General features: G+C 44.9%; 1 protein-coding gene across 1 annotated transcript in view; it reads right to left on the bottom strand.

The window, feature by feature from the left end:
- Nucleotides 1–14,352, bottom strand: part of LOC126417006 (luciferin sulfotransferase-like) — a 114,814-nt gene that overhangs the window by 43,841 nt on the left and 56,621 nt on the right. The window contains exon 2 of the mRNA XM_050084894.1: nucleotides 12,044–12,222. Within this exon, the coding sequence (XP_049940851.1) occupies nucleotides 12,044–12,215 (172 nt within the window). The 5' untranslated portion in view covers nucleotides 12,216–12,222. The remainder of the gene's footprint in view (nucleotides 1–12,043; nucleotides 12,223–14,352) is intronic.

The raw sequence follows: 14,352 nt of genomic DNA, 5'->3' as shown, positions 1-14,352 counted from the left end.
CAAGCGAGGCGTCGTTTGGCTTATGAGCAGCCGCTCGACCATGAGATCCAAGTTTTCTTACCTCTTATCTAAATGTCATAGTACTTGCAGTGGATCCTGATGCACTTTGTAATTCCTGTGTGATGGTCTGGATACATGTCTGACTATTACACATTACGACCCTCTTCATCTGTCGCGGTCTCTGTCAGTCAACAGACGAGGTCGGCCTGTACGCTTTTGTTCTGTACGTGTCCCTTCACTTTTCCACTTCACTATCACATCGGAAACAGTGGACTACGGATGTTTAGGAGTGTGGAAATCTCGCGTACAGACGTATGACAAAAGTGACACCCAATCACCTACCCACGTTCAAAAACCGAAGAGCCCCATTCTGCTCGCTCACGAGGTTTAATGATTACTGAGGTCGCTGATATGGAGTATCTGGCGGTAGATGGCAGCAATACGCACCTAATATGGAAAACATATGTTTTTGGGGATGTCCGGATACTTTTGATCATATAGTGAATAAGATTAAATGGTTCAGTAGAAGAAGCAAGAGAACGTATTAAACATGTCATTCCATAAAACTTTAATCAATCGAAGTAGCCGAAATAAAAAGAACTACAAAAATTCTAAAAAACAAAACCTCTTGTGATGTTGATGGAATATCAAACACAATTTTGAAAAGTTATGCCAACATAATATGTAATAGCCTTAGTGATTCAACAGTGCATCACTGATACAGGGAATTGTCCAGACAGGTTAAAATATGCGAGTGTTAAACATCTTCATAAGAAAGGTGATGAGACACACATAAACAGTTATCTTTCGACTTCCTTACTGATATTTTTCCAAAATCTTCGAAATAGTTATGTACTCCAGCGTAGTCTCGAACTTAAGTGGAAAGAATTTATTTAGCACGTCACAGTTCGGATTCCGGAATGGTTGCGCGACTGAGAATGCTATTCACAGATGCAAACCTGAAACAGTACAGGCCTTAAATGCGTAAATATCGAAAGCTGGTATTTTTTTTATCTTCCAAAGGCGTTTTTTACGCATTTCGTAAAACTCAAGTTTTATGGAACTGATGGCTTTGTGCACCGCTGGTCTGAATGATACTTAGCAAACTGAATTAAAAAGATTTTGGTGAATAATACAATGTCGGTAGGATATAAAATCTTACTGAATGAAGTAGTGGTTAATGAGACATTTTCAATTTTCTTTTGTGTTGGTATAGGTTACCGGTTTCTTGATTTTTGTTAGATGGAAGCTTGTTGAATATCTCTGCACTTGTGTACAAAACTCCACTGTAAACCCTTGACAAGGAGACGAATAGTACACAAAAATAACTTCTGTTTGTTACACTGATATAGTGCAAGTCACAGTGCAGCTTATGAGCCAAGTGAGTGGACCTAGAATTTAGCCAATTGCACTTCCTCATCTATGTATTCACTACACTGACTGATTTCTGGATACTTTCCCAGGCATGTTCAGATACACAGTGAAGAGCAGGGAAATCCGGCTGTTGCTCTAATGGAAATCTCCTCTGTGACGTGTTGCTGCTCCTTCTGTCTACAATGGTAGTCAGGATGGGTTACTGTGTTCTTGAGGTTCCGCGGAAGGGTTTGCAGCCTGTCGCGATGGGGGAGGCTCATGAGTACAATCTATCTTTAAGCTGCTAGCCAAGGCGATGGAAGCCTGTTGCCATCCTCACGATCCACGTTGGAGGTGGGTAGCTTCATCATGAAAGTTGCATCTCGCCTCTTCCATCTGATGGTAATTGGCCACCTGGTAAGCACACCAGCTTCAAACTATATGTTGTCTGCTGCATTCATTTTAGTATTTTGACACTGCTGATTCAATAAGTTGTGTGAACTGTAAGTAACTCTCGTCCTCTTTTGGCCGTGAATTGACAGGTTGCCACATATCTGCGATATGGATTAATCTGTACTCACAGCAAAACCATATAAGTTATCAATGGGTATAGTGTACTCATGCTGCCTTTGATGGACCACAGCATGTCTCTACATTGTTTAGTGCTATGATAATTTAATCTTCACTTCCGGCATCCAACCATACAGCAAATTTAATTTACACTCCTTTTCAAGAACTGTAGACAGAAGTTAGTATACAAGAGCTAAAGTTTCATAGCCTCAATAGTACTACACCAGTAAGTCGCCCTCTCCCTGCCTCCTCACGATTCTAAACAGAGTCGAACGCCCACACGTAAAACAGCTTCAAATTATGTCCAAAAGTTGTTGGAAGCCGCTAAGTGTGAGCTAGAAAAAGTTCCGACAAAACCTTGAAACTATGTCTAAAATTTGTTGTAAGTCACTAGACACCCTCATTCCCAAACACTAGATGAATATAGTGCTGGTATTTTGCGCGCCATGCTGCCTCAAGACACATACACAATTTCTAGCTTTAATACTTAACTTATTGTATTAAACTTTTAACGTAAGATTGCACTTTTTATTGTCTGTGGAAGCATTCATATAGGCAACCTTTAACTGGGAGCATGTGATCGATTTAGTCTAATTAATATACACTGAGGTGCTAAAAGTCATGGGATAGCGATATGCACACATATACAGGGTGGTCCATTGATCGTGACCGGGACAAATACCTCACGAAATAAGCGACAAACGAAAAAACTACAAAGAACGAAACTTGTCTAGCTTTAAGGGGGAAACCAGATGGCGCTATGGTTGGCCCGCTAGATGGCGCTGCCATAGGTCAAACGGATATCAACTGCGTTTTTTTAAAAATAGGAACCCCCATTTTTATTACATATTCGTGTAGTACGTAAAGAAATATGATTGTTTTAGTTGGACCATTTTTTTCGCTTTGTGATAGATGGCACTGTAACAGTCACAAACGTATGGCTCACAATTTTAGACGAACAGTTGGTAACAGGTAGGTTTTTAAATTAAAATACAGAACCTAGGGACGTTTGAACATTTTATTTCGGATGTTCCATTGTGATACATATACCTTTGTCAACTTATCATTTCTGAGAAAGCATGCTGTTACAGCGTGATTACCTGTAAATACCACATTAATGCAATAAAAGCTCAAAATGATGTCCGTCAACCTCAATGCTTTGGGCAATACGTTTAACGACATTCCTCTCAACAGCGAGTAGTTCGCCTTCCGTAATGTTCGTGCATGCATTGACAATGCGCTGACACGTGTTGTCAGGCATTGTCGGTGGATCACGATAGCAAATATCCTTCAACTTTCCCCACAGAAAGAAATCCGGGGAGGTCAGATCCGGTGAACGTGCGGGCCACGGTATGGTGCTTCGACGACCAATCCACCTGTCATGAAAATTGCTGTTCAATACCGCTTCAGCCGCACGCGAGCTATGTGCCGGACATCCATCATGTTGGAAGTACATCGCCATTCCGTCATGCAATGAAACATCTTGTAGTAACATCGGTAGAACATTATGTAGGAAATCAGCATACATTGCACCATTTAGATTGCCATCGATAAAATGGGGGGGGCAAATATCCTTCCGCCCATAATGCTGCACCAAACATTAACCCGCCAAGGTCGCTGATGTTCCATTTGTTGCAGCCATCGTGGATTTTCCGTTGTCCAATAGTGCATATTATGCCGGTTTACGTTACCGCTGTTGGTGAAAGACGCTTCGTCGCTAAATAGAATGCGTGCAAAAAATCTGTCATCGTCCCGTAATTTCTCATGTGCCCAGTGGCAGAACTGTACACGACGTTCAAAGTCGTCGCCATGCAATTCCTGGTGCATAGAAATATGGTACAATTGCAATCGATGTAGCATTCTCAACACCGACGCTTTTGAGATTCCCGATTCTCACGCAGTTTGTCTGTTACTGATGTGCGGATTAGCCGCGACAGCAGCTAAAACACCTACTTGGCCATCATCATTTGTTCTAGGTCCTGGTTGACGTTTCACATGTGGCTGAATACTTCCTGTTTCCTTAAATAACCTAACTATCCGGCGAACGGTCCGGACATTTGGATGATGTAGTCCAGGACACCGAGCAGCATACATAGCACACGCCCGTTGGACATTTTGATCATACTAGCTATACATCAACACGATATCGACCTTTTCCGCAATTGGTAAAAGGTCCACTTTAACGCGGGTAATGTATCACGAAGCAAATACCGTCCGTACTGGCGGCATGTTACGTGTTACCACGTACTTATACGTTTGTGACTATTACAGTGCCATCTATCACAAAGCGAAAAAAGTGGTCCAACTAAAACATTCATATTTCTTTACATACTACACGAATATGTAATAAAAATGGGAGTTCCTATTTTAAAAAATGCAGTTGATATCCGTTTGACCTATGGCAGCGCCATCTAGCGTGCCAACCATAGCGCCACCTGGTTTCCCCCTTCAAGCTAGGCAAGTTTCGCTCTTTGTAGTTTTTTCGTTTGTCGCTTATTTCGTGAGATATTTGGCCCGGTCACTATCAATGGGCCACTCTGTAGATGGCGGTAGTATCGCGTCCTCGAGGTATAAACGTGCAGTGCATTGGCTGGTGGAGCTGCCATTTGTACTCATGTCATTCGTGTGAGACGCTTTCTGACGTGATTATGGCTGCAGGACGGAAATTAACAGACTTTCAACGCGGAATTATAGCTGGAACTAGATTCATGGGGCTTTCCATTTTGGAAATCTTTATGGAATTTAATACTCCGAGATGCACAATCTCAAGAGTGGGCCGACAGTACCAAATTTCAGGCATTATCTCCCACCATGGATAACGCAGTGGCCGACGGCCTTCACTTAACGACAGAGAGCAGTGGCGTTTGCGTACAGTTGTCAGTGCTAACAGACAAGTAGCACTGCTTAAAACAAACGCAGAAGTCAATGAGAGATGTACGATGAATTTATCCGTCTGGACTGTGAGTCGTGCTTGGGTAGTTCAGATGATAGAGCACTTGCTCGCGAAAGGCATAGGTCCCGATTTCGAGTCTCGGTCTGGCACACAGTTTTTACCTGCCAGGAAGTTTCATATCAGCGCACACTCCGCTGCAGAGTGAAAACCTCAGTCTGGAAACATATCCCAGGCTGTGGCTAAGCCATGTCTTCACAATATCCTTTCTTCCAGGAGTGCTAGTTCTGCAAGGTTCGCAGGAGAGCTTCTGTGAAGTTTGGAAGGTAGGAGACATGGTACTGGTAGAGCTAAAGCTGTGAGGACGGGGCGTGAGTCGTGCTTGGGTAGCTCCGATGGTAGAGCACTTGCCCGCGAAAGGCAAAGGTCCCGAGTTCGAGTCTCGGTGCGGCACACAGTTTTAATCTGCCAGGAAGTTTCATATCAGCGCACACTCCGCTGCAGAGTGAAAAACTCATTCTGAATTGTTTGTAACATTTATTTAGTGTGAGCAGTAATGGCCGACTGAACATCATCCATCGACGAAACCCGGGCACCTGTTGCGCCATCATGAACTAATGGCAGCCGTCTGCTTCCAGCGCGATTAATATCACGTGTACCTCTGGACACCGTGACTCTGTCAAGTGTGGCTACTCTAGAGTCGTGAAAGAATTTACTAGAGAGTGGAAAGGCACTCTGTCGGCTTCAGTGATGAGAGTAAGTTCTGTCTGCATGCGAGTACGGACGTAACCATGTATGACGTATACATGGTGAGCTGCCTATTCCAGCGTGCATTTGCCATGATAGACAGGCCCCACCACCGCAGGCATCATGGTGTGGGAGGACATCAGTTACGACTCGCAGTCACGTTTGGTGTTTCTGCAAGGTGGAGCAACCAGTATCCACTACATTGCCGTTACGTCCGTGTTACTGCCGGTTCTATGACAGGATGGCGATGTGCTTTTTGATCAGAACAATGCACGTCCACACATGGCTGCAACGACGCAACGTTCTCTTCGTGATGAACAACAGCTGCCGTGCCCAGCAAGATCACCAGATCTTTCGCCAATTGAATACGTATGGGAAATGATGAAGCAGGAATTCACTCGTTCTCTAAGGCATAGAGGATTCATTGACGAATTGAATAAAACGTGCAAGATGCTTAGGACAGTCTATCTCAGGATGCCATTCGGCACCTTTATGATCGTTTGCGTGTCAGAATATGCCTACATTGCCGCCAATGAGGCAGTTTGGGTGGGGTACATTGTTTATTGATGCTCACGTTTGGGCACCCTTTACTGTGACATGTATGTCTCATGGGTGTGGCCGAGCGCTTCTAGGCGCTTCAGTCTGGAAACGCGTGACCGCTACAGTCGCAGGTTCGAATCCTGCCTCGGGCATGGGTGTGTGTGCTGTCCTTAGGTTAGTTAGGTTTAATTAGTTCTAAGTTCTAGGCGAATGATGACCTCAGAAGTTAAGTCCCATAGTGCTCAGAACCATTTCTGTATGTCTCATCTTGTCTGAAATTGTTATCATATATCCGAAAATGACGAACTACCTGTCCCATCTCTTATCAATAATATGACCTTGTCGTTGAGGGTGCTGAAATTTTTTGCCAGCAGTGTATATAACTAACCAACTAACCCAGTTTATGGTTCATGGTTTATAGTCCATGATCCACATATCCAGTTGCTGTTGTCTATGAGACTGCTTCCAGGTGTAACAAAATTTTGTTTTTCTATATTTCATATAATTAATAAAATTGCTGCCATAATTCAGTCATTAACAGGTATATCCTTTGTTTAACGTGGGGCTGGGGGTGGGGGTGAAGGTGGTAGTGGAGTCGTAAAGCGCGTGTTTGAAAACGAATAGGTCATGGAACAGAATTTCACTCGGAACACGGATTTTTCGGTCTTGGATTTAACCTAGCCTTCACCTGCCGACCATGTGAAAAGTCGCCAGAAACGACACCTGGTTTGGATTTCACGTTAAACTACAGGTTTCCGGTTAGATAACTGGGATAGGTTCAGTTGGTGGTAAGGCAGGTGGCAGTCGTCAATTTATTGGTAGAATACTCAGTAAATGCCACCAATCTACAAACTAGATTGCTCACAGATCACTCATGCGATCAGTTCCAGAATATTACTCAAGTGTGTGGGACATATTCCAAATAGGACTAACACAGGATACTGAACGTATACACTGAAGGGCAGTACGAACGATGACACATTTCTTTGACCTGAGGGCGAGTGTCACAGAGATGATCGAAACCTAAACTGGAAGACTCTTGAAGATAGACGTAAAGAATCGCAAGAAAGACTACTAACAAAGCTCCAAAAATCGACTTTAGATGATGACTCTACGAATGTACATTATATGATCAAAAGTATCCGGACACCCGAAAAATATACGTTTTTCGTATTAGATGCATAGTGCTGCCACCTACTGCCAGGTACTCCATATCAGCGACCTCAGTAGTCATCATACATCGTGAGAGAGCATAATGGGGCGCTCCACGGAATTAACGGACTTCCAACGTGGTCAGGTGATTAGGTGTGACTTGTTTCTTACGGCCTTACGCGAGATTTCCACACTCCTAAACGTCCCTAGATCCACGTGAAGGGACACGTACAGTACAAAAGTGTACTGACCGACCTCGTCTGTTAACTGACAGAGACACCCGAGAGGGTTGAAAAATGGCTCTGAGCACTATGGGACTCAACGTCTGAGGTCATCAGCCCCGTAGAACTTAGAACTACTTAAACCTAACTAACCTAAGGACATCACAAACATCCATGCCCGAGGCAGGATTCGAACCTGTGACCGTAGCGGTCGCGCGGTTCCAGACTGAAGCGCCTAGAACCGCTCGGCCACCCCGGCCGGCCCCGACGGTTGAAGGGGGTCGTAATGTGTAATAGGCAAATCATCACACAGGAATTCCAAACTGCACTAGCATCCTCTGCAAGTACTATGACAGTTAGGTGGAAGGTGAGAAAACTTGGATTTCATAGTCAAGCGGCTGCTCATAAGCCAAACGACGCCTCGCTTGGTGTAAGGAGAGTAAACAACGGACGATTGAACAGTAGAAAAACGTTGTGTGGAGTGACGGATCACGGCACACAGTGTGGCGATCCGATGGCAGGGTGTGGGTATGGCGAATGCCCGGTGAACGTCGTCTGCCAGCGTGTGTACTGCCAACAGTAAAATTCGGAGGAGTAGGTGTTGTAGTGTGGTCTAGTTTTCGTGGAGGGGGCTTGCACCCCTTGTTGTCTTGCGTGGATCTATCACAGCACAGGCCTTCATTGACGTTTTAAGTACCTTCTTGCTTCCAACTGTTGAAGAGCAATTCGGCTACGGTAATTGCATCTTTCAACACGATCGAGCACCTGTTCTTAATGCACCGCATGTGGCGGAGTGGTTACACGACAATAACATCCCTGTAACGGACTGGCCTGCACAGAGTGTTGACCTGGATCCTATAGAACACCTTCTGGATGTTTTGGAAATCCGACTTTGTGACAGGCCTGCCTGACCGACATCGATACCTGTTCTCAGTGCAGCACTCCGTGAAGAATGAGCTGCCATTCCCCAAGAAACCTTCCAGCACCTGATTGAACGTATGCCATCAATAGTGGATGTTGTTATCAAAGCTAATGGTGGACCAACACCATACTGAATTCAAGCATTGCCATGGAGGGCGCCACCAACTTGTAACTCATTTTCAACCAACGTTTGATCACATAGTGTACTACAACGCCCTACGTATCGCTGACGTACGGATTGTGAGGACAAGAACTGAATAATTACATCAAACACTGAATCATTCATTCAGTTATTCTTCCCGTGCTCCATACGTCAACAGGAAGCAGCACTAATAACTGGTACATGTTACGCTCGCAGGTTCGAATCCTGGCTCGGGCATGGTTGTGTGTGATGTCCTTAGGATAGTTAGGTTTAAGTATTTCTAAGTCTAGGGACTGATGGCCTCAGTTGTTAAGTGCCACAGTGCTTAGAGGCATTTGATCCATTTAACTGGTACGATAGGACGTATCCTCTGCCATGCACATTGCCGTGGTTTGCGAAATATGGATAGAGATGCAGATGTAGAGGAAGAATGCCTTAGGCTTTTCGCTAGCCGCCGCTGTTGCGACTTGCTCCCTTGGCCTTAATGAAAATCGCTGGTAACGAGGCCGCCTCACAGAGACTTCCTTGTACGCGCGTGTGACGAGCGTCTGTCGTCGCCAGCAGCCGGGTGGCGACGCCGCGCCGTCGCTGCACACGCCGACCCACTTACCGAAGCTGCGCGGACCACGTCAAAGCGAGCCGCCTCCTCTGTGGCGCGGCGCACTGCGCTCACAGCGCCGACGCGCTCTCATTGCGGTCGTTAAATGTCATCGCCCAAGAAGTTCATCTGTTGGAAATGAGAGCACCAGCGGCTTGTTTCGTCGTGCTAAATATACAAAGGGTATAAGTGTTCGCATAAATATTTTAATATAAAAAGCTTTCCTGGTATTCTGCAAGTAGTATTTATTTAACCACAAATCGGTTTTCAGATTATTTGGTCATCATGAACATACATAAAAGAGATGCAGGTGGTAGTGTTTACAAAGGAAAGCATGGCATAATTAGTTGTCTGTTCCATCAGTCATTTGCACGATATCCCTATCCACTACCTTTCACACACAATAATAATAGAGATTCTTCTACGAAATAAAAGGAGTTGTCAGAACAAACTTTTTCAATTTGTTTTGAAATTTTACTTTTCTTCCTATCAGATATTTTAAATCACTGAGTTAGTGATCAAAAACTGTTGTTGCAGCATTATGCACCCCTTTCTGAAATGAAAACAACCTTAGTGTGGCGTAACGAATTTCATTTTTCCTTCACGTATTGTAATTCTGCACGCCACTTCTTCTTTTGAACTGCTCTTGATTATTTACAGCAAACTTCATGAGGTAACAAGTATATTGGTAGCAGTTTCCTATGGGACCAAACTGTTGAGGTCGTCAGTCCCTAGGCTTACTCACTAGTAAATCTAAACTTAAACTAGCTTACGCTACGGATAACACACACACACACACACACACACACACACACACACACACACACACACACACACACACACACACACACCTATGCCCGAGGGAGAACTCGAACCTCCGACGGGTGGAGCCGCGTGAATCGTGGCAAGGCGCCTGACACCGCGCGGCAACTCAGCGCGGTGGTAATAAGTATAACGTGGAGCAGTAGTCAAATATCCAACTCCTTAAACGGATAGCTATACGATGTTCATTGGTGAGCACCGCAAATTAATCTTACTTCAGGTTTCTGAGTAACGAAGACTTTCTTCTTTGGAAATGAGTTACCTCAGAATATTATTCTATACGACATTATTGAATGACATGACTGCAGCCATCAAGTTTATTGTTAGTTTTTTATTATCTTTCAAATGAAAATATGTTTAAGATTTTTTTGATATTACATTTCTATGAGGACCATCTGAGCTGGAATCTATGGAATGTACGTTAGCATTTGTCTCTTTTTCATTTAAACCCGATAAACCTTTGCGCATGCGTGTTGCGCAGTGTCTCTGGTAAGTCCGTCGATCGCGTCATATCACACTTTCCAGTTCTGAGCGCATAATGAACACGTAAAGATCCATAGAAGAATATAGTGTCTCTCGCCAATGTGAAATGCGTGATGTCTTCGATTTCTCCGTGATGAGGGTTTCCTCCTGATTTCCATGCAGCCACAGAACATAACTGTCATGGGTGACAGCAAAGTGCCGGCCGGTTTGGCCGAGCGGTTCTAGGCGCTTCAGTCTGGAACCGGGCGACCGCTACAGTCGCAGGCTCGAATCCTGCCTCGCGATTGAATGTGTGTGATGTCGTTAGTTTAGGTTTAAGTAGTTCTAAGTTCTAGGGGACTGATGACCTCAGATGTTAAAGTCCCATAGTGCTCAGAGCCATTTGAACCATTTTTGACAGCAAAGTGCGGCATCGATGCAGAACTTTTTAGCAGGGCGTACAGATATTCATGGTGCAGGCACTGAGGGAAGGAATCGAATGCCGATCAGTGACCAAATTTAGCAAGTGGATGAGGCGATTCGATAGGGTGATTCAGAAAACACAGGCGTTGTCCTTCTTTGTGACAACCTTCTGTTGCACACTGCAGCAGCAACAATAACGCTCCTGCTTCGAAGAGAGGTGTTTGGTCACCCACCATTGAACCCAGTCTTGGTTCTTTCCGATTTTATTCTCTTTGCCCACATGAACCGCTGGCTATGAGGACAGCATTTTGACACAGACAGCAAGCTGGCGAACAGAGTAGAGAACTAGAATGAAATTTTCACCCTACAGCGGAGTGTGCGCTGATATGAAACTTCCTGGCCAATTAAAACTGTGCACCAGACCGAGACTCGAACTCGTGACCTTTGCCTTTGCGAAGGTAGGAGACGATATACTGGCGGAATTAAAGCTGTGAGGACGGGGCGTGAGTCGTGCTTGGGTAGCTCAGTTGGTAGAGCACTTGCCAGCGAAAGGCGAAGGTCCCGAGTTCGAGTCTCGCTGCGGCACACAGTTTTAATTTGCCAGGAAGTTTCAGAGTAGAGAACTGTCCGAAAGCACAGGCACCTGCCTTCTACGAAGAGGTTATTGTAACGTTGGTACCACGAGGCGACAAATGTCTACATCGGAGAGGCGGCCATGTAGAGAAGTAACTGGATCTAGCTTAACGTTGAAATTAAAACATTTTTTATGTTCACCAGGGTTTCCATTGCACGATTGACGGGACTTTGAAAAAAAAGTAGCCCTCATGTGTACTGTGTATTCTTGTTTTATGACGTGTCTTGTATCTATATCACTGTGGATCTATGGAATGAAAAGTACATCTAATCTAATGAAGTCTAATCTTCTTCATGGAACGTCTGGGCTTTTATGGGTAGGTTGGCCTGGCCTGGGTGTTCCGTCGGCTGATGATAATGGCATGGCAGTTACTGCTTTGGAAACCAGGCGTCTCTTCCGGGTCCAGGCGAATTAAGGCCGTTATGAAGGTTGAAGATAGTCTTCCTTCACACGTAGCGCAATGCAATGGACCCATCAGCGAACTTCGACTGCATATGTCACTTATGTCTAACCAAATGCTTGGTCACATGGCGAGATCTGTAAATGTTTTGAGTGATGGATTACTCACCACACTTGGGGAATGAGACGACCCACACGTCGTCGGAGCGCACCTTGAAGTCTGAGACGCAGGTCCAGTTGCGGCGGTAGTGGTCGGTGACGATGCAGCGCGAAGGGTCTGCCCTCCACAGCACCACCTTCCCGTTCAGTTCTCTCACTGGCTCGAAGTGCATCGCGCCCATCTGCTGTCTGACAAATAAATCCTCTCTGAAGACGTTTTCAGAAGTATACTGGCGGTATAGTTGTGACGTCAGCGTTATGGCCGATTCACACTTGAGGAAACAGAACTGGACGGAACGGAACGTCAAAATATTCCACAATGCATTTCAAATGGTGGCATTCACACACGCCGGAACGTCATCTCCCAGCATCGGAAGTTAACCTAATTTCTCCACGCTCACTCGTGCTATAGTAGTGTATTTCGTGCTTCTGCATATTTCAGTGTTTATTATACAGGGTGTCCGAAAAGTCTTTCCCTGATTACATAAATTGATAACTCATTCTAGAAGTATGATACAAATATGAAACTGGTGTCTAATTGTTTACAAACTATCAAAGTTTTTTTCACACATCAGTAAACTTCCACATCGTTCAGGCCTTGTTGCCCAATGACAGTACACGTTGATATGATTTTGCGGCCGAAATGCTATCATGTATTGAGGACGATGATGGTTATCTCAGACGAATTGCCTTTTCCGACGAAGTGACCTTTTTTGTCAGTGGCGTAGTGAATCGCCATAATGTGCGCATTTAGGATTCACAACCCCCTGGCGAGATCATGGAGTGCACCAGAGGCAGTCCAAAGGTGAATGTTTGGTGCGCACTATTGCACGATCGAATTACCGGGATATTCTTCTTCGCTGAGGTTAGCATCACATCTGCAATGTATCTGGACATGTTGCAACTGTATGCTGTTCCTCATCCGCTTCAGTATCACCCCAATGTCTTGTTTCAGCAAGACGGTGCACCGCCTCATTGGGGTTTGGACGTCCGTGCCTATCTCGATATGACCTTTCCTGGGCGATGGATTGGTCGTGATGGGCCAACGGTTTGGCCTCCACCCTCTCCTGACGTAACCCCATTAGACTTCTTTTTATGGGGTTATGCCAAGGACGAGGTCTACCGAACACATGTACCGGATCTTGAAACCCTGCGGCAACGGATAACCACAGGGATGTTGGCTAATGTGTGGACGGAAATTAAATATCGCCTAGATGAGATACGTGCTACCAAGGGTGCTCATGTGAAAGTTTACTGATGTGCGAAAAAAACTTTGATTGTTTGTAAACAATTAGACACCAGTTCCATATTTGTATCTTACTTCTACCCTGAGTTATCAATTTATGTAATCAGGGAAAGACTTTTCGGACACCCAGTATTACATTTGTTTTCGTACCTGCCAATACAGCGTGACAAGCGGCGCACTAGCTTCCCAGATAGAAAGGTGCGCCAGGCCCGGGTCGAATTAACGCGGCGCTTTAACGACCGTGGCTGGTGCGCCATCAGCCTAACCGAGGCTTTTTTAACTCACACTCTCTTTTACGAAACTGCTAACAAGGGAACCATAGAACTTTCCCTCACCGATTTGATTCGTTCCGACAGGGTGTGTAGCGCACGACTAGGCCTTCAACACAACACGTGAACGGGAAGGTGCAACTCTCAACCGTTTTCGAGAAAATTTAGTTTGAAAATTTTAGCCGTCCTCATTCACTTTGCATGGTTGGTATTACTCAATAATCTCCACCCGAACGAGTAAACGCTTAGCTTCCGCAAGCGTAAGGTTTCTGTATCGAATCTCGCCGACGGTACTTTTTCTTATTTATTCCGACGAAATGGTAACAACAGTTTTAATATGACTCAATTATCAATACCTAATGAATCATTTATTATCTTCATGATCTTAGCCCTGAAAAATCAGATTCTTCTTCAAAATTTTGGAAGTACTTTCCCACTCACCGTGAGCCCGTTTCAACCGCATTCGTACGCGAGGAAAGAACTTTTTGTTTTGCTTCTCGGTTTGCGGGGAGTACAAACGAATCCAGGTTTGTACGGCTAACGTGTCTGCGGATCTGCTAACGTTAATGTTAAAGTGTTTCCTCCACGACATACACTGCTGGCACAGTTCTGAGACGTTTATTTTTACAAGTAGGTGTAGAACCTATGCGTACATCATCGAACGGAATAGTGAGTTAGCTTGTAAATCAGTTCGCATACAAATTCAGTCAGTCGCATATCGTCAATTGCCTGCACCTACATTCGGTGATATGCTGCAATATGCGTGGTATGCTGCGAGATTTTGATGATGACGGTGGACCGTTC

Source organism: Schistocerca serialis, chromosome 8 (assembly GCF_023864345.2).
Source record: "Schistocerca serialis cubense isolate TAMUIC-IGC-003099 chromosome 8, iqSchSeri2.2, whole genome shotgun sequence".
Taxonomy (NCBI): domain Eukaryota; kingdom Metazoa; phylum Arthropoda; class Insecta; order Orthoptera; family Acrididae; genus Schistocerca; species Schistocerca serialis.
This window is presented reverse-complemented; position numbering and strand designations above follow the sequence as displayed.